The 25,214-nt window shown below is 37.7% G+C and overlaps 2 protein-coding genes and 1 long non-coding RNA gene across 7 annotated transcripts; 1 reads left to right on the top strand and 2 right to left on the bottom strand.

Annotated features, from left to right (window-relative positions):
• Positions 1 to 2,116: 2,116 nt before the first annotated feature.
• Positions 2,117 to 2,890, bottom strand: LOC127456064 (gem-associated protein 7-like). The gene is made up of 2 exons (XM_051724371.1): positions 2,790 to 2,890; positions 2,117 to 2,686 (listed from the first exon to the last, which is right to left on the bottom strand). Exon 2 carries the CDS (start codon positions 2,666 to 2,668, stop codon positions 2,288 to 2,290), a length of 381 nt encoding a protein of 126 aa, XP_051580331.1. The 5' UTR covers positions 2,669 to 2,686; positions 2,790 to 2,890; the 3' UTR covers positions 2,117 to 2,287.
• A 318-nt stretch (positions 2,891 to 3,208) lies between these two features.
• On the top strand, positions 3,209 to 19,126 carry tirap (toll-interleukin 1 receptor (TIR) domain containing adaptor protein). Of its 5 annotated transcripts, none has more exons than XR_007899780.1 (5): positions 3,209 to 3,946; positions 4,262 to 4,319; positions 5,221 to 5,892; positions 6,213 to 7,889; positions 14,358 to 19,126. XR_007899780.1 is itself a non-coding variant. In XM_051724370.1 (4 exons), the coding sequence occupies exons 2-4, from the start codon at positions 4,289 to 4,291 to the stop codon at positions 6,275 to 6,277; spliced, it is 768 nt and encodes a 255-aa protein (XP_051580330.1). In that variant the 5' UTR covers positions 3,209 to 3,946; positions 4,262 to 4,288; the 3' UTR covers positions 6,278 to 9,329. The 5 variants fall into 5 exon arrangements, 1 of the variants encoding a protein (XP_051580330.1); XR_007899782.1 differs by lacking the exon at positions 14,358 to 19,126 and having other exon boundaries at positions 6,213 to 6,414; positions 7,750 to 9,337; XR_007899781.1 differs by lacking the exon at positions 14,358 to 19,126 and adding an exon at positions 8,110 to 9,326.
• LOC127456065 (uncharacterized) lies at positions 9,349 to 14,341 on the bottom strand. Its single transcript, XR_007899784.1, has 3 exons — positions 12,020 to 14,341; positions 10,871 to 10,981; positions 9,349 to 10,424 (listed from the first exon to the last, which is right to left on the bottom strand). It is a non-coding gene; the product is annotated as an uncharacterized LOC127456065 (long non-coding RNA).
• Positions 19,127 to 25,214: the final 6,088 nt, after the last annotated feature.

The raw sequence follows: 25,214 nt of genomic DNA, 5'->3' as shown, positions 1-25,214 counted from the left end.
CTTCCAATCAACAACCTAAAATCAATAGTTTTATATTTTCCATCATCTTCATTTGATTGTGAAATTCGCAATAATTCATGGGATTGTAGTTCGTACCCTTGTAAAAGACAGTAAGTACAAACAGAGTCTTGTACCTTTGTCTTTTTGTCAGATTTTCCAATATTTTTTTGGCTTCAAATCAAATGTGTAATGTTGTGATTCACCTCGGAGGTGGTTGTTTTGGTTCATGGCTTAGAACTCTTTTATAAAAGGTTTTTTGAGAAGCATATGGGAAAATGAGTGGGAAAAATACTTCCGGTATTCTGTCGAAGTCTGTTCCCCCTATGTTTCACCTTAGGTTAGTGTCGAAGTCTGTTCCCCCTGTTTCCCATTAGGTTTGTTTCGAAGTCTGTTAAGTTAGTGTCAAAGTCTGTTCCCCCTATGTTTCCCCTTAGGTTAGTGTCGAAGTATGTTCCCCCTATGTTTCCCCTTAGGTTAGAGTCGAAGTCTGTTCCCCCTATGTTTCCCCTTAGGTTAGAGTCGAAGTCTGTTCCCCCTATGTTTCCACTTAGGTTAGTGTCGAAGTATGTTCCCCCTATGTTTCCCCTTAGGTTAGAGTCGAAGTCTGTTCCCCCTATGTTTCCCCTTAGGTTAGAGTCGAAGTCTGTTCCCCCTATGTTTTGCCTTAGGTAAGTGTCGAAGTCTGTTCCCCCTATGTTTTGCCTTAGGTTAGTGTCGAAGTCTGTTCCCCCTATGTTTTGCCTTAGGTTAGTATTGAAGTCTGTTCCCCCTATGTTTTGCCTTAGGTTAGTATTGATGTCTGTTCCCCCTATGTTTCCCCTTAGGTTAGTGTCGAAGTATGTTCCCCCTATGTTTCCCCTTAGGTTAGAGTCGAAGTCTGTTCCCCCTATGTTTTGCCTTAGGTTAGTGTCGAAGTCTGTTCCCCCTATGTTTTGCCTTATGTTAGTATTGAAGTCTGTTCCCCCTATGTTTCCCCTTAGGTTAGTGTCGAAGTCTATTCCCCCTATGTTTCCCCTTAGGTTAGTGTCAATGTATGTTCCCCCTATGTTTTGCCTTATGTTAGTATTGAAGTCTGTTCCCCCTATGTTTCCCCTTAGGTTAGTGTTGAAGTCTGTTCCCCCTATGTTTCCCCTTAGGTAAGTGTCGAAGTCTGTTCCCCCTATGTTTTGCCTTAGGTTAGTGTTGAAGTTTGTTCCCCCTATGTTTCCCCTTAGGTTAGTGTCGAAGTCTGTTCCCCCTATGTTTCCCCTTAGGTAAGTGTCGAAGTATGTCCCCCTTAGGTAAGTGTCGAAGTATGTCCCCCTATGTTTTGCCTTAGGTTAGTTTTGAAGTTTGTTCCCCCTATGTTTCCCCTTAGGTTAGTGTCGAAGTCTATTCCCCCTATGTTTCCCCTTAGGTTAGTGTCAATGTATGTTCCCCCTATGTTTTGCCTTAGGTAAGTGTCGAAGTCTGTTCCCCCTATGTTTAATGGCGCTACGGGGAACACTAACCTAAGGGGAAACATAGGGAGAACAGACTTCGACAGAACACCGGAACCAAGACGGCTGGAAAAGTGGGCAACTTTCACAAGCTGTTTACATCCTACGCCTGAAGGGAACCAGAAAAATGTCGAACAGTGAAGGCAAACACAATAACTGGCATGATGAAGAGATGGTATTACATTTACGTGTGTTTTCATAGTACGTTTCAGAAGACAAAAGACAAACAGGGTGGATTTGCTTGGCGACATTTACACAGATACGCAGTTATTTATATACTTCGCGTTCCCGTAGTGACCTATATTCTTTCAATCATTGTTACCGACCCAATAAATAACCCAGGGTTAACAAATGTACAGTGTCAAACCTCGAAACATGAATACCCAGGATTAATTCCTAACCCATGGTCATCTATAAACCGTGTGAAACATGAAAAAAGATTACCAATGATTTCATTTACCCAGGGTTAAGAATGACCTTGGGTGAACAATTTCAAGTGTGAAAAGCCCCAATATGTCCTTAAAAATGTTACAGCTGTTTACATGTATTGTACATGTAATTATTCACAGACAGTATGGTCTCTCATACCTCAATATTGCTTAAAACTATGACCTTCGATACAAAAATGTACAAAAGAATGCAGTGCTGCTATCATTGCAAACTTTTATTACAAACTACAGCATGAAAACAATGAACCAAAGCTCTTTGAAATCATTAAACAACCAGCACACTTCTGCCGCTCTCTTGTGGTTAAGAAAATAATTGCATCCCAAAATCAACCCAGCGCTTTTGCATCCACAAGGGCAAGTTCACAGTTCAAATGAGCATGAAATCACATCCTGGCACCTCAAAAGGGCTTCTTTCTGCACGCCAAGAGGAGTCTCCAAATCAGATACCTGAAAATTCAGGACGTCTATATCGGAGGCCACGAACTTCGCCCGGACCTGCACTTTCTCGTACATGTTGAACTGAACTTCTTTATCAGTCATCATTAAGAGTGTCCGCAGAAATCTCTCCCGCAGCTGCGATCGTAGCCGCTGCTCCTCTTCAATTCCGGTCCCCGATGATGAAGACGAAGAGGAGATTGATGTAGGACACAGCGCGATAAATCGGGGGGAGTTTGGGTCGAACCCGCGGCTATTCGGATCCGGACCTCTGGGCAGCCGCAGGACACTCACTGGAAGTTTCATATTGATGAGTTACAGTGCCTGTTTAAATAATAAACTTGTCGTGAACTCGCATGCGGTGAACTTCATCTTAAAGAAAGACAATAAAGTTAAATTGTTCTATCTCTAAATGATCTACACATACCTCATTAACATCAAGTGCATTAGTGCAGCGGACATTCATTCATGCCATTTCTGTCAGCGCGATTTATCCGGAAGAACCGTCCTTTTCAGACATTTCAAAATAAAAGTCTTTTAAAAAAATGGCAGAAATTTGCTTTAAAGTTGCTTTGTTTAACAGTGATTATCATACATTATTTTATTGACAATTACAGTCAGTTTTTTGAACAACTTCTTTCTATCTGTCAAAAGTAGAGTAAAAAAAAATATATAATTATTTAGTTCTACTGGTATATGGAAAAGGGAGCAAACTATGCTCTTTTTTTTTTAAGCTTTATTTATTTTTTAATTATTATTATTCACTTATTTTTTTTTGTATGTTAGAGTTTTACCATCACTTTTTTGTAATGCTTGTTGAAATCATATTAAGCAATTTTAATTATTTCTGTTAATTATGTTTAAATTTATTATGTTTTTGTAAATGGCAATTAGGAGATTTTTAAATCGGCATTAGACACAATAACATCCATTAATATCTTGGCTGCTTATTTCTGGATTGTTATTATTGTAGTTATATTGGTCATAAAAGTAAATAAATAAATACATAAATAAAAAGAAAAAATGTGTGTGTGTTGGGGGGGCGCAACATATTAATACATTTGTTAAAGCGCATATTCATGTAGTAAATTGGAGCATAGTGTTCCACAATATAATCAGTTCTAGAACAGGCTAACGACTCTGTATGTACTGTATGACAGCTAATTGTATATCTTTTGAACTTTTAATCTTGTTCTCTCATATTTGGGGTGTAACCAGCAGATGTTACAGACAGAGTGTCCTTCATGCATGTAATGTTTGAGCAGTTTCAGTGTACTGTGATCATGATACTTTAAAACAATAGATTAGCAGTGTTGACAATAGCAAATAGTCAGAATTAAGTCAGAAACATACACATATGATTTCTTCTTTTTTTCTTTAACCTATCTTTCTATTTCTGCTTTTTTTTTTATTATATATATATATTTTTTTTTTTTTTTGGGCTAGAAGACACATTACCATTTAAGTTTGCATAATGACTCATCACTTCCCAATGTGTGAACTTCCTCAAATATTTCATGCTTATCTCTGCACTGCACCAGTGCTTTCAGACGACTTGTCCTCTCTTTTCATTTGAATTCAACTGTAAGTACAAATGTTCTCACTACCTCAATGTGTACACCATTTGATAGTGTAATTATACTTTGAACGTGTAATTAATTTGGAAACAAATTAATTTCCAGGCTACTTGATAATAATCATAAATGTACATCTGTTCAGACATAAAAAGTGAAAGTGATCCATGGAAAAAGTGGAACAGATTTTAACCGTTAGTCTGAAATGAAACTGTGCATGTTATGCAACTAGTGTCCTATTCTATAAAAGTTACTTTTGTATATTGTGCAGTACGAGATATAATAAACTAATGTTTCTAAATGTATTCATGTGTTTCTGTTGTAGTTTATATCCTTGAAAGAATGGAGAATAATGGAGGAAAACCGTGTCAGCAACATTATGTGTAAGTTACTGTTGCAATATACAGAATCATTTTGTGCCACATACAGATAAATATAACTTTTAACATCTATAACACAAAAATAGCACAAAAGAAAAAAAAAACGTTTTTCTTCTTTTTTCCCCCACAGTACAAAGGCTAATATTGTAGTATCAGAAAACAAATATATATATTTTGTACATTATACACAGTGCGGTCAACAAAGATCATATTAATAATCAGAAATTGTTGTTATTTAAACTTGGAGAAATTTTTTTTTTTTTAGGATATTGAAGAATTTTAAACAAAGAAAAGCTGAATGACATAAAATGAATACACACACACAAACATGCACACACGCACGCACACACGCTATATATTGTATTCTGCACTATTAGGCCAGTAATCAAATGTAAGCTAAGCTTTTTTACAAAAGGTCAGATTTCATTGCTTCCATTGAAGCAAACAAGATGCTCTTGCATCTTTTGCACAAACTTGTGGAGTCCATGCATCTCCAGTGCAAGTTGTCATTAAAAGAAAATACTGAAATTCATATTAATATTTCAATGAAAATTTTGCTCAAATATGCATATAATTTCTTATGACAAAATAGATGTTTTAACTTGCTAAAAAAATAAAAATAAAATCCTAAATGTAATTATTTTCACTAGTGGACTTTTGAACCCCAACATAAATTGCACATAACACTGACACAAAGTCCTTGACTTAATATGACATATAAAATCTCTAAAAACTTGAAAAACATGGTACTTATAATTCAAATAACAAGATGTGCCTTTTAAAGAAACAAGGTTATATTAAAGTTCATTGATTAGAAGTTAAGCACTTTGCCATTAAAACATGCTCCTATAACAAAAATTGATTATAAAGAGGTTGAAAATATTTAATTTATTTGCACAATCAGGCTGGTTTCGTCAGCGTTTCAGAAAACAAAGGAATGAGTTGGACCAAGACAACCCCTGTAAACACTCTCCGACGGGTAACTCTACTCTTAGCAAACCCATCTGCTCCCCTGGACACTCCATCTGCAAACCCCACTGTGGATCCAGCTGCTCTGTGGAATCTAGTGTTTCCTCCTCTTCCTCTTCCTTTCCCTCTCATAAATCTTCCATCGCGGCCAAGTCGTCCTCCTCAGAACATTCTCTGCCCTCAGAGCTCTTCTCTTCTTTCCGCTCAACTCGCAGTTATGACGTTTGTGTGTGTCACAATGATAAGGACATTGATCAAGCACAGAATTTGGCCTTTTTCCTAGAGGACCCTTCGAAAGGTCTGCGCTGTTACCTGCAGGAAAGGGACTGTCCATTAGGAGGTGCTGTGTCTACTGAGCTCCTGCAGGCAGTGCATGACAGCCACTGCTGGGTGTTGCTCATCACTCCAAACTTCCTGAATGATGACTGGTGCTTGTATCAGATGCACCAAGTCCTGTCTGAGGGGCCCATGTCACAGAGGATCATCCCAGCTGTACTAAATATGCCCAGATCTGAGCTTCCACAGGAACTTCGATTTGTTTTTACTGTGGATTTTAATAGGAACAAAGAGGTTGGCTACAACCAAGTGTACAAGACAGTAATTCATTGTGAGTGGAATATTATATATATATACACTGTATGTGGATGTAGGCACTCTTGATTAAGGCATTACAAGGGATTGTTCACCTAAACTGAAAATTCTGTCATCAGTTACTCAACTGTCATCTGTCATCAGTTTATAAAAATAAAATAATAATAATAATGATAAAAATAATGATCATTTTAAGTGAACAGTTCCTTTAATGTACTTCTTCCGGTCAAAAATAATGCTTAGTTTAATGTCAGACTTTTCCACAGTGCTTTATGTCTGGAACAGAATATAAATTCTCTAACTTTTTTTATTTGTTTTGTTTTTTTTTTTTTACAGATTTGAAGGACATCATTGATAAGGAAAGGCTCTGCAAACTGTCTCAGTCAGAAAGCAGAGAATAGTTTCAAAATGGCATGCCCATGCACCATCCACAATCTGTTCACTGACTGTCTGATGCATACTGCACACAAAACAGGAAAGCATTTTCTTGATCTGACAAGGTCTACTGTGATTGGCTGACTTTACATAACTTCCAGGAGTAAGGGCACAAATTATGTTTTTTTTTTTGTTGTTGTTTTTTTTTTTTTTTTTTTAAATCTGCCTGCTTAGAAATAAAGTTTATGGGGGCCTGGGTAGCTCAGTGGTAAAATACACTGGCTACCACCAATTCTGATCACACACATTTTTTATAGTACACGTTTTCTGGCGTTTTCTCAACAAGATCACACAGGAACTCGACATGTTCTTAATGAATGTTCTGGTACCCTGACATCGTCCCCATTCTGCTGATTTACTGACAAGCACCATCTCCCATCACACATTTCTGCATCAGTTCGACTGTGTTTACCTTTTACTGTAGAAACCAGAAAGTAAATATGTTTACTTAATGCACAATTTGGAGGTTGCATTTCCCCTCTAAGATTACATTTTTACTACTCTGACTGTAAGGTTTAGTGTTTGGGTTAGGAGGTGGAGATAATAAAATATGCATTCCATTTTTTACAACTAAAAATACAACCTGCTTTTGGCATCACTCTGTGGATATTTCACCCGGAAACTGGAGCTCACACTTGCCAATACGTTCAACAACACTTCCAGCTTTGGCCACTGGGGGCAGTGGTGTGAATTGCCGTAAGCACAAACCGATTTCAGCATCAGAACTTTTGACTTGCCAAATTCACAGTGACATCAGTCTGCATTTTTACACACATTTTTTTTTACTATTTTTTCAGTGTTTTGCAAACAACCGTTTGAAGAGACTGCTGCTCCATTATTTAAATATTTTTTTCACACCTATCCATTATTGTGGTTTAATTTATTTCAGACCACAATTATTTGAATGTAACTGAATGAATTTAACTCATTGTGACCACAATGACAATGTTCTTCACTTCCAAGAAGTGATATCTAAAACAAGCTGTGTCATAGCTTTCCGCAGTCTATTGCCTCAGAGCTCCCTAAATTAGTTTTAGTTAAATATGACTGCTGTCAAAATGGATTTATCTTCCCTTATCATGCAGGATGGGGCATACAATATGTTATCCTTTCTGATTTTAGGTCAAAGTCAGATTAAAGGAAGTCCTTATGTAACTCAACCTACAAAGAACAAAATATTTTAGCAACATATATTTTTTAATAACATGTGGAACTGTATTCTCTCACTCTATTCCACCAACAAATAAATACATATGTAATGGAAATGCAAGCTGTGAATTTCATTAGAACAGCAGCAGATATAAATGACATGTTAATTGTGTTTACTAATGCATGTTTTTGAAGAATCACATCAGTATTAAGAGTTTATCTTATATGCAGATTATCAATTATTTTAAACACAAAGAGACCATGGTTATTTTGGTTTTTCTACTTGCAGTCATCTGTGTTTGAATTTGTGCCTTGAGGCAGATGATTCACTGTGGCATTTCAATGGTTTTAGAAGGGCTTAATGCCACAGTTGGACATGCCATGTAAACCAGTGGGACACCTCAAAGAACTGCTAGCCTGGCCGCAAAGGTAAGATTAAATGTTCTTGGCAAATACAATGCCATATGTCATAATCCCCACTGGAAAATATGGCTTTAAACATTCAATTCAGTTAAAAAAAAAAAAAAAAAAAAAAAACTCATGCTGAATTGCTTGAAAAATCCCCAAATACATCTCCTTTTTTTCCCTGCCAATTTGGATCATCATAGCAAAATACTGTATACTATTCTTTCCTATGCTATTGCTGCAGATACACTGCTGAAATTGGAGTATCAAAAAGATGCTGGAGTGTAAGTACTGAATGTGCATTACTGTAAACCTTTGCAGGGTTAGAGGATCTGAGAGAAATACCACTTAGGGCTGATTTGTTGAGATTAAATAAGATTATTCTGCATTTAAAATTAAGCTCACCCTGTAAGAGTTTGCTACAATGCTCATTTTGTTTTGTGTGTGTGTGTGTGTGTATGTGGTGTCCAAATGTCTACTACAGTTAAAATGCTTCTATACTGTAGTCGTTACTAATTTAACAAATGTTTCATTACATGCAGGGTTGGGAGGGTTACTTTTGAAATGTATTCCACTAGAGAATACAGAATACATTCTGTAAAATGTCATTTGTAACATATTCCATTAGATTACTCAAGGTCAGTAACATATTCTAAATACTTTGGATTACTTCTTCAGCACTGGTAGATTTTTTCACTTGTTTTGACTATAAATCTCTGCCAGTACAGTAAGACAAAATACACATGTTAAAAATAAATTATCTGAAAAACCTAAATATCTTATGCAGTGTTGTTTCTAGAACAAGATAAATCAAACTGATCTTGTTTTAAGGATTTTTAGATATTTTTACAGGAAAACAATACAATTTATTATCAAGAATATGATTTTTGCCCTAATATCAAAGGTCTTACTAGAAAAAAAAGAAATTATGATCCAACGTGAATTTTCTTGATAAAAAAAATATGATCATGCCTGGTAATGTGTATATAAAATGGCTAGAAATAGCATTTTAGCTTAATGTAAAGCTGACAATTTACACAAGGTTTATTTCTATTTTTCTGCTCCAAACTTAATTCTCTGTCTGCTCGTATGATTGTAACACATCATAAGAAAGTGTTTCACCGCTGTTCAAATGCACGTTGGATCGCATCATTTATATGTATAAATGTTTTCCATCTGAAAGGACTAAATATTAAATGAAACAAATGACAATAAAATGCAAAGTAATCTCTTCAGTAATCAAAATACTTTTTGAATGTAACTGTATTCTAATTACCAATGATTTAAACTGTAACTGTAGTGGAATACAGTTACTTATATTTTGTATTTTAAATACGTATCCCCGTTACATGTATTCTGTTACTCCCCAACACTGATTACACGTTATGTTATCAGCATAACAGTTTGAGTGAAAAATGAAACTGTATTTGGGTAGTTGACAAATATGCAGTAAAAAACTATTTTTTTGTAAAGAAATCCCCCCCCCCCCCCCCCCATTACCTGTTGAACTTGTTGGACTTTTTCATTAGATACAAGTCAAACTTTGCTGTCATCCTTTCAAAAATGTTGAAAATGATACCAGTTTAAGATGAGTGATGATTATATCTACACTAATGCTATGTGTCACACCATAGGACAATATGTCACACTAAAGGACAGAAATGGTAGTTGTTGGATTAAAGAGAAAGTAAGAGGTATTACATTCAAGCATTTTTATTTAACTGAATTTATGTCAAAGAAGAAGGTTTAATTTCATACAAACAATATTGAATTATGCCCCTGTGCACCATGCTATCAATGAGGAGCCGCATATTTTCATGTTGATAGCAAGCACATGTGTTGCGGTCAGTTACTTTAGCCTCTGTGATGTAAAATGGCCTATATCTCACAAACTGTCTGTAAGACATTGAATGTTTCCTACTGGAGTCTTTACAGTAGTCACTGTAGAGGTCTCGTAGAGATTTCGTGAGAACTCGTCACTGCTTCTTGATCACCCTGCCAACAGTATCTTTCTTCCCAGCCAGAAGTCTACTGTTCTCATCATTTGACAAGAAGGACACAACTTCTTGTCTCATCTCAGTGGCTGTTTTTTTTTCTAGTGGCACACAAAATTATTCACTCAGTTGCTTTTTTGCCTTATTTTGAGTTAGTCGCTGCATTTTTCTTCTGATACATTTTGTCTTTCGTTCTTCAATTTTCACCATTTTATTTTCCATCTGTAGTCTTGCTACTTTGCTTTTAATTTATTTTTTTGTTTGTGTGCCCTCTGATGGTGAAGGATTATCTCCTTCCACATTACAGTGTACCACTGGTTGAAGAGATAACACTTCTTGAGGAGGCTCCACTGGAGGTTCTGTTGGTAATTCAGCCACTGCCTGTTCCGGTATGCTTTCTGGAGACTCTGGAGTTGTGTTTAGAATAGCACTGAGTGCCTTTTCTTTTGCCCTGCATCTTTTTTTGGATTCTCTCCACTTTTTGCGCAGTTCATTCTGCTTCCTCTTTGGCAGCAAGTTGATATTGAAGGTTTCCGCTCTCCCCTCAGCCTTCTTTTCATGATACCTGTTTGAAATATTGTAACATTTTCTATTTCAATGACTATAATTCTTTACAAACACACTTATGTGTTCCAATTGCATAATTCTGCAGTTATAAGCACTCAATTATTCATGTGTTATAAAAAAACAATCATAACTCATAAAATTAGCTTGTTGTCCACCAAATTTATTAAAACTTAATTTTAACAAGACTAGGTAAGCTGTGCCAGGTACTATGTAGCACAGCTAAATATGACTGATGCTCAAACTATATTCATTAAATGAATGACATTTTTAAATATAATTGTTGGGGGGCCTGGGTAGCTCAGTGGTAAAATATGCTGGCTATCACCCCTGAAGTTTGCTAGCTCGCTATAAAAAAAAATAAATGTATAGTGTATATATATATATATATATATACTGTATATATAAAATTGTTGCATTTTTCAAAGCAACATTTAAACTATTTACTTTCTTCGTCGTTCTCTTAGGATCTCCTCCCTTCTGCGTGGCTCTCTGTTCATTTTCTCTCTATACTTTCGTGTTCTCTCTCTCCCAATCATTTTTCTCCCTCAATTATTTCTGTCCAAAAATGAAAGAATTCAAAGAATGAAGGACCACATTTAATACTTCAGTAATTTGCATGTAAATGTAATCTTCAATAGAGTAAAGCATAATTGGCCTGCTGTCCGATATTGGAGGGCTTGGAGCTCGAGACTCGACTTGAGTCCTGATTACACCAATCCCGACTTTACTTACTTAGATGAATAGTGAATATTTGAAAATAGGTAGCGATGGGGAGGAGGCGGGATGCCAAGAAAATCTGTCACGGGAAGCAGGTAAACTGCGGCTTATATACTCCTGCCCGCGGGCTGTGATTTGTCAGATTAAAATTGGCATGCTCCTCCCGAACCACTGTTAATTAACTTTTATAACTATTTATTTTCATGACACTGAATAGCAGTATCACCATACATCATTTCATCACTATAACAGTACAAATGTTCTGCAAAAACAGCAGAAAGTAGTTTAATTATTGTGTGGAGTGGTGGTGGTGTAGTGGACTAAAGCATTGAACTGGTAAGCAAAAGGTTGTTGGTTCAATCCCCACAAGCCACCACCACTGTGTCCTGGAGCAAGGCACTTAACTCCAAGTTGCTCTAGGGGGATTGTCCCTATAATCAGAGCACTGTAAGTCGCTTTGGATAAAAGTGTCTGCCAAACATGTAAATTATTGCAATTAAAACACTGAAAATGGTAAAAAAAAAAAGAATTAAACAAATTGTATTTAATTATTTAAAATGCTTCTTTAATAGACCTTGTCCTCTTGTGTGACATGTTTGTCCTCTGGTGTGACAGATGAGGTGGTGTCACACCAGAGGACAAATGATGTTTCAGCCTTTTGTGTGAGTTAATGACCTTGCTATTCTTAGCTAACATGTCATTAGCAGTTAGCAAGACACTTTTGCACAATTTTCTATAATTATGCAGTTTAACATAGCTTTTAGTAAAAAAAAAAAAAAAATGTAGGGGTGTCACACCAAAGGACAACAAAATGTAAACACTTCTAGAGCTTTGAAACAAGTTAAACATTTGAACAATTTAGAGACAAAAACTTACCATGTGCACATGTCCTGGCCTTCACAAGGGGCTTCAGAAACATGACCTTGAATGGGGTTATAGAAACTAAATAAAGTCGTCTGTGGAATTGCCCAATTTAAAATGAGGATATGGTGTCACACCAGAGGATGTGGTTTTCAGTGACAAAATGTATCAACTTCCTACACTTTTAGAAATATATGGATGAAAAAAAAAAAACAAATTGCTATTTACTAAAATAGACACTTGAAAAATTATGCCAGTGGTATTTATCAACATTTTTATGCTTTTCTTTTTAATTTATAAAAGTTAGAATTTATTGAACCTTGCTTGAGACAGTCACACCATAGGACAATTTTGAGATTTGGCTCAAAAAAATAAAAAATCTAATGACAATGCAGTTTGTATAATAACAGGTCGATGTAAAGCAAAGAAATGTTTAATCATTTAATGCATTTTTAAATGATGACAGTACTATTTATTATTTTTTTCTTGTGTGACAGCGAAAATACCATGTCATGTCAACAACCCATTTACATGTATTTGATATGTCCCCCTTGCTTTAATGGCAGCTTGCACTTGCACTGGCATGAACTCCAAAATCTTGTGCAAAACTTGATGATCCATGTTATCCCAGTATTATTTGGAAATGTTTCAAAGAGTCAGGGACGCACACGGGGGTGACCGCCGTGACCAGAGCCACTGCCCCTTTGCCCACAAGGGCTGAGGTGACCCTTTTGGGTGAAATACATTATTTTACTTCTATTTATTTAAAAGCGATTTACACATCAGAAATATATTATATGTGACTGCTTTGGTGTAAAATTATGTTATTTTGTAATACTATTTTTTAGTTAATCGGGTTGGGCAGGCTATGTTGATCTAGACCTTTATTATCATGCATATTCTTTTTTTTTTTTTTTATCCCCTTTTCTCCCAATTTGGAATATACAATTCCCACTACTTAGTAGGTCCTCATGGTGGCACGGTTACTCACCTCAATCTGGGTGGCGGAGGACAAGTCTCAGTTGCCTCCGCTTCTGAGACAGTCAATCCGTGCATCTTATCCTGTGGCTCGTCGTGCATGACACCGTGGAGACTCTGCATGTGGAGGCTCATGCTACTCTCTGTGATACATGCACAACTTACCACGCACCCCATTGAGAGCAAGAATCACTAATCGTGACCATGAGGAGGTTACCCCATGTGACTCTACCCTCCCTAGCAACCGGGCCAATTTGGTTGCTTAGGAGACCTGGCTGGAGTCACTCAGCACACCCTGGATTTGAACTCGTGACTCCAGGGTTGGTAGTCAGCGTCAGTACTTGCTGAGCTACCCAGGCCCCTATCATGCATATTCTTAAAACAGTCACATATATTTCTGTTTACACCCATGCTATTCAACAATAATGTTAAAACACATTTTCATTTCAGTTATAATTAGGGTACAACTGGGCTAAAGGCCCCAGGGGTAAAAGACACCTTTGATTTTATTTTCTCCCAAAATACTAAATGGCATCAAAAACTACCACAGTACTTTCCTACTTCCAGTTTGCCACTATACACTGCAATTTTTTTTTTTTTTTTTAGATCTATGAGGTCATAGCATGCAATGTCTAAAGTCTGATTTTGAGGTAATTTTATCTAATATTTAATAATGCTTAAAATGTTAAAAATTTATGTAGCTAATGAGAATCCCTGAAATTATCACATTAAGACAAAATACTTATTTGTCATTTTCAGTTTTGTTCAAGGTGATTAAAACAAAAATGTAATAACTGTCCATGAAAGGATAGTATTTGGGGTTAAAAGCCCCCTGTTGCAGGGGCTAAAGGGCCCCATAAAACTCATTGTTATTTCTCTTCACAAAATTATGTTGCTCCATCAATATTCAATAAAAAGAATTTTTGAAGAATTTTTCAATCTTGAAACACTTTCTGACCAGAAAAAAGCAAATTTTCCTTAAGGTTTGCCTTTAGCCCTACCATTTCCTTTAAGTTTAAGAATCCAAGAATGTTGGATTACGTTACTTTTAAAAGTAACTCGTTAGAATATTGTGTTGCTCCTTAAAATAGTAACTTAATTAATTAAAAAGTTATTTTTTTATGGAAAGTAAAGTGTTACTGTACTTTTGTGTTACTTTTTTCTCACAGCCACTTTGTCTTCTGATATGCTATGCATTCCATACAAATAAGCCATGCATTGCATACAAGAGACATTAAAGGTCATGGTAGCTACTGTACAACACTCATGTCAAAACAGCATAGTAAACCAACAGATATTTAGAAAGTAGGTCTTCACATCATATTTATAATAAAGAATAAATAACATGAATATGCATGATTTGTTTTTCCATCAGCATGGCAGTCAATATGAATAATGAAGAATAACCACTGTCTTACCTAAAGCAGCAAAGTCCAACACCTGAACCTGCATTATAAATGTCATCATGTGCTGTGCCCATCAACAATGCCAGAGTCAACTTGAGATGTTTTTCAAAAGTCAGGATAAAATTCAGTGCGGAATGCCAGCCTAACATGTTCAAGGAATAAGTCTGATGAATAAATGAATATTTTTCACTTGTCATCTCAGTGCACTCTTGTTTTGAGTTGATCCACGATGCGTACAGACGCCACAACTTCAAAGGCACATGTTGATACAACTTAAATGGAATTGTTTTTAATGCTACCAAAATGTCATAAAAACGGGTTATTTCATGAATCAAAGTACTTGTTTATAAAAAAAAAAAGAAAAAAAATAGAATCTTTTTAGAAACTAAGGGTGCACTCACACTAGTCGATCTGTATCGTGCCCAAGCACGTTTGACCCCCCAAAGTCCAGTTCGTTTGACTAGTGTGATTACTCCATACCGTGCCCTGGCACCCGCTTGAAGAGGTGGGCTTGGGCACGGTTCAGTTGGCTAAAGCACGTTACGCATCTAGTATGATTGCTAACCGTGGCTGAGCACGGAACTCGAAACATGATGTCAGTGATGCGACTGATCCATTTAACAAACATGGCGGCAAAAGGATCTCTTTGGTCTATGGCAGAGGTGCAGTGTTTTCTGGAAATTTGGGCCGACGAGAGTATACAGGAACAACTGGATATAACACACAAGAACTCCGAGATATCTGGTAAAATTTGTCACTATCTTCATGCTCGTGGATACCAAAGAACTATTGAGCAATGACGTGACAAGCTGAAAAAACTGCAGGTTCAGTATTTGAAGGTAAATCTGGCAGCTCATCGGACGAAAAGGATAAATTCCAGTGGTACGATGCTGTCGACAATTAGGCATGTGAGAGGGCCATGTGTCACCATGCCCCAAATGACTCCAAATAAGCCACAAAGTGTTCAAACGTTAGAATGATGGACTTCATTGTACTGTGCAAGTGCGCTTTTCTTCCTGTTTTCTTCAAAACAAAAAGTCGCATCGTAATGACGCAAGCATGCTCAGGCCGGAACGTTAAGTGCTATGTGAGTGCAGGCCAGCGGGGAAGTGGGGAGGGGGGACAATCGTGCTTGGGCACGGTACAAGGCAACCAGGCCTAGTGTGAGTACGCCCTAGACATTTTCTCACAATCAATGTAGAACGTTGCTTGGAGTCACTGACCCAGATTCAGCTTTTCTCATCCCACTCTCCCAGTTATAGGGAGCTGTAACACGGAGCAGTTTGGCTGCATAAGTCAGTGACTTGAGCGAGTATTTCACCATGTATCATGTCGTGTCGAGTGGAAGACTAGTTTTATAATCCCTCTGCCTTAAGGCATTTACTGATTTTTCAATGCAGTGTGTATTAACACATGAATCAACTGCATTTCACTCAACCGAATGTTGTTGACCTCACATACACGCTAGTTGATTGACAGGCGATGTCTGTATCTAAAAGATGACTGGCTCTTTTACCTGCAAGGCGAGACTTCCATTATACATCCATTGACTGCTGGGTGCTAGAGCTTCTTGGTTGGGCATTCCAATTTCTCCCATTCATTTAAATAGAAGTGACTCATCTCATTCTGCTAAATAGTCTCTGGCCTCACACTCTATAGAAGTATAATGCCAATCATGCACTACGTCTCCTCCCTGAAGGATTTCTCACATTACAGGGACAGCAGAGGTGTACAAAAGCAACACGTTACTTTATTTAAAAAATAACTCCGATATTATGGTCTAAACTAAAAAAATATTGCATTACTTTACTCGTTACTCTAAAAAAGTAATCTGATTACGTAATGTGCATTACTTTTATCACGTTACCCCCAACACTGCTTGTGCACTTGTAAATACTTATGCGAGAGAGCAAGACCAGTGTTCATTGGGGGATGGGGAGGGGCAATGAAGTCCTTTTACTGGTTGATGCCTAGCCAATGAAATGGGCCATTTTTGTATGCGATGACATCACGTTACATCGCCAGCCTGCGCCTTTTTGTTAAGGCAAAGCAGGACAGGTGTTATGGGTCAACTGGGGATCGTGTTAACTGGCCGTATAATTTGGGGGAGTGTAATTGGGGATGCAAATAATTTCTCTTACCTTTTCAGCAGATTCGTTCAATGTGAATTGTTAAGGAGCACTGATAAAACATTTTGCACATTACAATTTTTTATTCATTATTAACCCGCTTTGTTTCTTTGATGTCTGTTTTAATGAATTTGACACAGTTTAAGAGTGATTTTAACAGCTTCACAGGGTACCATGTTTACCAATGTTAATGTGGGACATTGGTTTTGAACTGGAACTGGCGATTACACTTGTCAGAGCAGTAAATCACAAGTGGAATTATTTTATTTGCGAAATGAAATCATCATAGGCTGAAATGCCTCAATAACTAGCCTATATACTTAAAATACATTTATTTATTTATGAAAAATAATACATTGATAAAATGATTGTTTTCCTTTTGTTGATAGTAGTTATAACCTATGCTATGTGTCAAAATGTCAAATTGATTGATTTATGACGTGATTTATGACTCCCCTGTCACCCGTGATTGACAGGCAGAAGATAGTCCAGACATGTTAAAGAACATGTTTGGACATGTTCTTTCTGGAGTGTATTGGCCAGTCGTCGGATGTCAGTGATTGTTTATGGTGTGTTAATGTTAATGATGTCTTACCTCTCACCATTGTTCCTTCCTGGTATGCTTTTCACACTTACATCACTACCCACATCCTGAATTTTTTGTTTAAATAATGGTTTAAGATGCCATAGTTAAAACACAGAAGACACTCTGTAACTTTCTGCTACAATGGCTGCTCCGAGAACTCCTAAAACCTCTAGAAGATTGATGTGTATTTCACCAACAAGAGGACCTGTTGAAATGAGAGAGGAACTGATTTTTGCACCAAGGAAAAAACAAAATGTTAGTTTGACAAAGTTTCTTCATGAAGATGTGGATTTTGCGAAACATGATTTCTCATTGTCTGGTAAACGTGTAGGAAGATATGTGTTTGAAAAGGTGATGCGGACTGTGAAACTCTATACTGTGGATATTGGAGCTGATTTTACATCACAAGAACCCTGTCTGATTTTCCCTGCCAAAGACTGGTTTATGTTTTACAATTACATTTGGAGAGATTTGAATGACTGTGGCGATAAGCCACTGTACATCGGTGAGTGGGACGCCATGACTCCTTATATTTTTTGTGTAACGACAAGACAAAGCTCTGCGAAAGTGCATGGCCTATTCCTGAGTCTGAGCATCACATGTGCTATGACATGAAATTTTTGTTTCAGCTGAAATATGTTTGTATGCTTGATGACATTTTTACCTGTATTGACAAGATGTTTAGGTGATGTGACATATATGATCGCAACAGTTCTGTAAAGACAATATTGTTTCACCCTGAGCAGGGCGTCAACAACCCCAAAGACCGCCTCTTAAGTCCGCCCCCATATTACAGCCATTAAAAATGGCAGCAGTTCGGTATATTCGCTACATACATTCACCATGTCTCAAGAATCTATGACTGTCTACTGCTACACCAACACTCCTGAGACTGCACCGGCGATGCCTGATGACAACGCAACACCGCTGGAGCCCCACCCACAAACTTGTGACAACAACTGGTTGGACACATTTTGCAAGGATCTGGGGTATCACAACCTGACCTTCCTTACAACGCCGTACGGCAATTCTGGAGCAATAGCTGGAGCTGCGGCCTATGCTGGGATTGATGACACAGACAGTTGTATCCGCTCTGACGGCTTCAAAATCATAAAAGTGACTGTCGTGGTCCTTTTGGAACATCTCATCAACAAAAAGCTGAAAGAACTCTGTTTGGGCTGTGAGGTGGACCATCCGAGTCAGATTAGACATTCCTGCTTGTTTGAACCTGACGCCTATTTCTTTGACGCATACTTTGAGGAACTGTCACGTAATCTGGTTAAACCAGGACTTAAACACATCATAGCTCAAGCATTGAGCCAGTGTGGTTTGAGGATTCACCCCCAGAGGATTCAGGAGAGGGTGGACACTATTATGCATGAACTGTGTGATGAAGTTTACATTGTGGAAAAGCTTCGTGAAGTCAGAAAGAAAGTTGTGGATGTCAGCAGCGAACAGATTGTCTATGACGCCGTGGACAATTGGAAAGGCTCTGCCCAAGTTGCCTGTGTGTGATACTGAAATGGGGAACACATGCTGTCCTACAGGACTGGCAAAGTGTCTACTTAAATGTCGTATTAGATGTGAGATGACCAACTTAATGTACAAAATCATTAATGACTGTGTTGATGTACCTGTTGCTGTAAACAAATGTGGTGTTGATCCCAAATGTTTAGCAAACCTCAAGAAGCAAATGTCTGTTGTAAGAGATATGTCAAATGAGTGGACAGATATGATGCGTATGTGTATTATTGCAGGTGATCAAATTTGTGCAACTACCAGAAAAATACTAGACCTGGTGACTGAATGTGGCAGTTGTATTAGAATTGCTGACATAATCTGTATGTGTTCGTATGCGACTGATTTATGTGTAATCACAGTGTCAAGAAACGACCAGACTGATGTTTGTGAAATTACTGAAACACTAATTGATTACATTCTTGAGAAAAACATTGTGATGTGTATAAAAATTTCTACAGTACCTTGATGCTGTATGATGCCAATGTTCTCTTTTACTGAAATAAAATCCCAAAACACTTAAACCATCTGAGTTATTCTTTTGTGGATACTGAAGTGACAATATGTCCGAATAAATGAAAAATATTTATTACACATCTTCTAACCCGGGTTCTTTAGGAGGTAAAAAAAAACTTTTAAAAGATGGTGTTTTAAAAGAAACGGGTGTTCGTTTAACCGATAAACAAGTTTCGGACTGGCTCGCTGGTGAGAATGCTTACACACTACACAGAACTGCCCCTCTAAAATACAAAAGGAATCGGGTTTTTGTCTATGGTATTGATTTGCAGTTCCAGGCCGATCTAGTTGATATGTCTGCATACACCAAGGAAAATGAAAACAATCATTTTCTGTTGACGTGCATAGATCTGTTTAGTAAATATGCATGGACGCATGTGTTAAAAAACAAGAGAGGCGCCGAGGTGACTAAAGCTTTTGAATCTATACTGAAAGAGGTACGTGTGCAATACAAATTACAGACAGACAAAGGAAAGGAGTTTTTTAACAAGCATTTTCAAAGCATGACAAAAAAGTACAACATCACACATTTTGCACCAGCCACAGAATTAAAAGCCTGTGTCGTTGAGCAGTTTAATAGAACCTTAAAAGTTAGGATGTGGAGGTATTCAACAGCTACAAACTCCAAACGCTACATCGATATACTTCAAGACATTACGGATGGATACAACGTCAGCTATCACAGAAGCATCAAGATGAGACCGGTTGATGTGAACAAATAAAATGAATCTGTGGTGTTTCATAATCTATATGGATCTAGTGGGGGTTGCGGTGTCACCCCAAAATTTAAATATAAAGTTGGTGACATTGTTAGAATTTCTAAAGTAAGAGGCCCATTCACAACAGGGTATGAGGAAAACTATATGCAGGAGTTTTTCACTATAACAGTGTGCATCCCACGCGACCCACCTGTCTACAGATTGTGTGATTATGACAGCGATATCATCGACGGCATTTTTTATGAGGAGGAATTACAAAAATATTTGTGAACAAAAACAAGACATTTAAAGTGGAAACATTTTTAGACAAGAAGAAACATGGCCGGAAAATGTTAGTGTTGGTTCGCTGGCTCAGATGGCCTACAAAATTCGCATCATGGATCGACCAGAAAGAATTGGTTGATGTGCAGAAGCCATAAAAACAAAAGACCTACATAGGTAGCACACATTCATGTAAAAACCAATCATGACTGAGGGTGGATTTTATGTCATGATGCCCTGCAACGCCTCGTTATCTGTTTATCCGGAAAACCGCATATCTAGTTATACAACAAGGTTAGTGAGAACTATAAACCTAAAAGGAGAATGGCAAGTTGGATTGATCGAATTTGAATATCCTGTGTCATGGTAAACATTTAATGAGGAAGATGCTGCGTTCATTCTCAACTATGATGAAACAACGGCGACAGATAGTGAGAAACACATCACTGACTATCCTGTTGAAGGCAAAGAGATAGAGATTTTCATCAGCAGCGATCAAAAGATATCAAATATACCTTACAGTTAAAGACTGGATATTATGATGACATCGTTTTTTTGATCAGGGAGATCAACGCAAACCTGCCATCGCGGGTGAGTCTTGGTTATGACCATGATAAAAACAAAGTGTTTCTGAAAGCCCACTGACATTTTATGGGAAGTTGGCTAATATTTTAGGATTAAAACCAGGGGTTGCTATAGAAGCTGGTAACCAAACTCATGAAAATCATAGTGTTGGGTACAAGCCTGTGACGTATGCACCCTATCAATCAGACATAAATGGTGGGTTCTACACCATGTATATCTACACGGATATTATAGAATATCAATCAGTTGGTGATCATCATGTTCCACTACAAAGGTGTGTACATATAGACGGTGGGAATAACAAGATTATTAGAGTTAGATACGACAGACCGCATTACTTACCAGTTAATAAATCGTCCATCACCGAGATAACCATACAAGTGAAAGACGATCAAAATCAAGACGTACGTTTCAGTTATGGGAAGGTGTGTGCTAAGCTACACTTTAGACCCGTGAAACAATTTGTTTAAAATTGGCATATTTCAAAAATCACAATGCCGACCCCATGCGTTATGTGGCCTATTACCAGAATCAGGCTGGCAATGGACTCCCCGGCTATGCCGGGGGCGGGGTTATGTATGGAGCTGGTTTGGGGGGGATGTTTAGAGGACTCTTTAGAATGGCTATACCATTGCTAAAATGAGGATTTAGCATAGCTAAGACACATCTTAAATCAGCTGCAAAAAACATACTAAGTGACATTGTTTACAACACATTATCACGGTCTTTTAATAACAACAGTACTCAAGACGGATCCGGGCTAATGGTGATGGCTTGCAAAAGAGCATCTAGACCACCTGGGGTGTGGAGGAGTGGTCAAATGCAGAAGAAAACAAAACATACACCTAAGAAAGCGTCAGCCATAAAATGCAAGCGCAAAGAGACAACAAAACGTGCTACATCAAAAAGACCAATGAGCTCTGTTAAAACAATGTTTTAGATCATTGCTTTACTACACAACATGTCAGAAGAGTGTTTAAAAACCGAACTGGATCTGTTCACAGTGCCATTGTCTCAAACTGCTATTGAAAAAAATACTTATATAGAAGTACCACCATTATCAGCGATATCGGACTCATCACCTTTGGAGTTTTTTATCGTGGGGACTGGAGAGGATTATGTAGACCTAAAAAACACACTGGTGTTTTTGCATCTCAAAATCACTAATGCTGACGGCACAGATATTGCAGATGGAGCCCCAGTGGGTCTTATTAATTATGCAGGGGCAACAATATTTTCACAAGTGGATGTGTTGCTTGGAGACCATCTTATATCACAGAGTTCTAGCACACATCCTTATCGATGCATAATAGAATGTCTTACCAATTATGGTAAAGATGCCCTTGAAACGCTTTTCTCTGCAGGGCTCTTTTACAAAGACACGGCTGGTCATATGGATGTGGCAGACCCCGCTGGGGGTAATCGCGGTCTGACAAAGAGAGCGGCCTTTACCAACGCCAGTAATGTGGTTGAGCTACTCATACCCGTTCACAGTGATATTTTCTTTCAAGAAAAACTGATGCTTAACGGGGTGGACATTAAAATTCACATGACGAGAGGTAAAGATGAATTCTGCTTGATGAGGAGCGACGCTGTAGCCTATAAACTAAACATCCTGTCAGCCTCACTATTTGTGAAAAAAGTGTCTGTATCACCAGCTGTGAGATTGGGACATGCACAAGCACTGCTCTCAATGACTGCCAAGTACCCCATCAACAGAGTGTGCCTGAAAAACTTCTCAATTCCTGCAGGCTCACGTGTCTGCAATCAAGAAAACTTATTCTTAGGAACTCTACCAAAATCTGTTGTTCTAGCAATGACTGATAATGATGCGTTCACAGGATCCTATAATAAAAATCCATTTGCATTTAAAAACTATGACCTAGAATTTTTGGCCATTTATCTGGAAGGACAACAGCACTCAGCGAAGCCTCTGCAGCCTGAATATGAAAGAGGTTCTGCAGTGCGGGAATTTTACCAGTTAGCGTTACCTTCTGGAAATCATCTTAAAAATCAGGCTCTATCTATTGATAGGGAGGACTTTCTGCACGGCTATACCCTCTACGCATTCAATTTCACATCAGATGAGGAGTGCAGTCAGCACATATCGCTTATCAAGTCTGGAAATATTAGACTAGAAGCTCGGTTTAGACAACCGCTACCCCAAACGATCAACTTAATTGTTTATGCCACATTCGACAGCATCGTCAATGTGTCAAATCACCGACAGATCCTGGTTGATTACTATTAATATTTAAAAATGGACACTGTCCAGCTTACGACTATCATGGATAAGATCTTGTGAAAAAACTAAAACTAAAACTAAAACAATCTCATTGTAATGAAAATGTTTTCAAGTGTGTTCAATGTGTTCAGACAGGTGAAATGTTTATGTCTTATGCTTAATATTTTCAATAAAACAACTAAAGAACAGAAATGTATTCTTTTGACTCTTTATTATACATACAACACATTCAAAATACAGATAATAACAAGATCAAAACATGAGAACACAGAACATACAAAACTCTGAGATTAAAAACTTAGCCACTGACTCTGGTCAAGAGTGGGTGAAATGAATACACGTCCATCTGAATAATTTGAATTTGTTGATGGTGAACTCGGGTGTACTTTCTGTTTTTTACTCTTCTTAGATGAGCTGGTTATAGTCGGTGTCGATTTGGTTTTGAAAGAGTTAATTGCATGTCTGACATAATGATTTGGTACCATTGAGTATGGTATGTTTAAAGTAGCAAAAGCCTCCAGAAACACGTTCCATACAACAAGTCTCCGTGCATCAGCAATCTTTTGTGGAGCCGTGACACCTGTAACTAAATCGAGCATGTGTGAACCAGGGATTGTTCTACCTTTAAACACAAACTCGCCCGACTCAGCCCAAGAAGTGACATCTTTAGTTTTAGACATTTTATCTAAAATGTAACGAACGTTTTTTACACTCCTCTGTGGAACATTCTTCAAAATGCCATCCACAACATTATCTAAAACATCCTGGACACTTACACCGACCGTCGCGAGTGGGTCTTCTTTTTCTACGTGGTCAGGCTGTGGAAGGGTTAATGTTAATGTGTTGGTTTCCCTGTCCCCTTGTCTAGCAAGTGTTAAAAATCGTTGTAAAGTATTTGTGTACAGTTTTGCATTTTCATAATTGTCCATATCAGATCTGTGCAAAATACTTCCTATAGTCATGTCCAAATCATTCTCCACAACCTGTTGAATAGACTCGCGGGGGGTACCAGACTTTAGTTTATCCAGTTGATGCTGTGGAACTAAAAACATTTCTGCATACTCCACCCCCAAAATTATCTAGAAGCAACCAAGCTGGAGATAAAAGGGATTATGACGCTTAAGAGGGGCAGAAAAAATCCACCCTGTTGGTTTATCAGCCGTCTCTTTCTTTTAACCCCAATCTTCTTATCTGCAACAAATTTGATCTCGCTTTTCCTCCTCCTTAGCTTCTGGTATTGTTGTGACGTGAGTGGTATATTGCCGTAGACCACATTAAGAGTTACATCACACAATGTCACAATGAGCTTGTCTGTGGCAGACTGTAAAATAACCTGTCTCTGTTTGGGTGTTGCTTTTAATAATAATTTTAAAAGAGGCATGATTCTACAAAGTCTAGCTGACATTTTCACCATCCAACAGTTTTTTTCACTACCTTCTTTTCTGGAAGTATACTATGTGTTGAAAGTAAATATGTTCTGAGCCGATAGTGTTCGGGTGTTTTTGTTTTATAATCAATCATCATGTACCCAAAAGGTTTGTTGGTTGCATCTTGATAGCATTCCATAAAAAATGTTGTGTTCCCAGGATACATTTGCCTTCCTTGTACATTGACCTGATTGGTATCTCTGGGGTTTTTAAACAATATCAGATAATTTGTGTTTAAGCTGATGGTCCTGCTGGATTTACCCTGGCAAAATAAATTCTGTACAACATAAATAGCACTAAGATTTCTGTGGTGCACATACTGTGTGAACACATTCTCCACCTCATTGCTTCCGCTGGCCTCTTTCATTAGGTCATCAAGGACCAGTAAATTAGTTTTGTTGATGGGGAACAAATCATCATCATTCAGAGTCTTTGGTAGTCCATTTTGTACATTTTCAACAATTCGTCATACAATGGTTGCCAACAATCATAAATATACTCAATATTTTCAGTTTTTTTAGAAATCAACCGTACAGCATTTTGCAACAACATTTTTACAAAATATGACTTTCCTGAGTTTGAAGGGCCACTTATCACACATGAAAATGGATGCTGTAATCTGAAATCAAAACCATCTGTGTCTCACACACCCCTGTGTCCAAAAAGATTGTCAGAATCCATATGGGAGCATGGTAAAATCAAGGAGCAGCACACATTTGTTGTACAACACATTAAATGTTTTAACGACTGACCTGTTGTGTAGTGTGAAGTGTTTTTTATTTCTCACAACAGTGTCGGTGTATGCCAGTATATGCCGACTATTATCTTCCCCCATGACAT

Source organism: Myxocyprinus asiaticus, chromosome 18 (assembly GCF_019703515.2).
Source record: "Myxocyprinus asiaticus isolate MX2 ecotype Aquarium Trade chromosome 18, UBuf_Myxa_2, whole genome shotgun sequence".
Taxonomy (NCBI): domain Eukaryota; kingdom Metazoa; phylum Chordata; class Actinopteri; order Cypriniformes; family Catostomidae; genus Myxocyprinus; species Myxocyprinus asiaticus.
Note: the sequence above shows the minus strand (reverse complement) of the source record. Positions and strands in the feature narration are given on the sequence as shown.

What these genes read in the sequence shown, in the direction of transcription:
- tirap (XM_051724370.1), top strand. Translation starts at nt 4,289, where the DNA reads ATGGAGGAAAACCGTGTCAGCAACATTATGT. An exon ending in CCGTGTCAGCAACATTATGT is followed by an intron (nt 4,320 to 5,220) that starts GTAAGTTACTGT and finishes TTGCACAATCAG; the next exon opens with GCTGGTTTCGTCAGCGTTTC. An exon ending in GTACAAGACAGTAATTCATT is followed by an intron (nt 5,893 to 6,212) that starts GTGAGTGGAATA and finishes TTTTTTTTACAG; the next exon opens with ATTTGAAGGACATCATTGAT.
- LOC127456064 (XM_051724371.1), bottom strand. Translation starts at nt 2,668, where the DNA reads ATGAAACTTCCAGTGAGTGTCCTGCGGCTGCCCAGAGGTCCGGATCCG.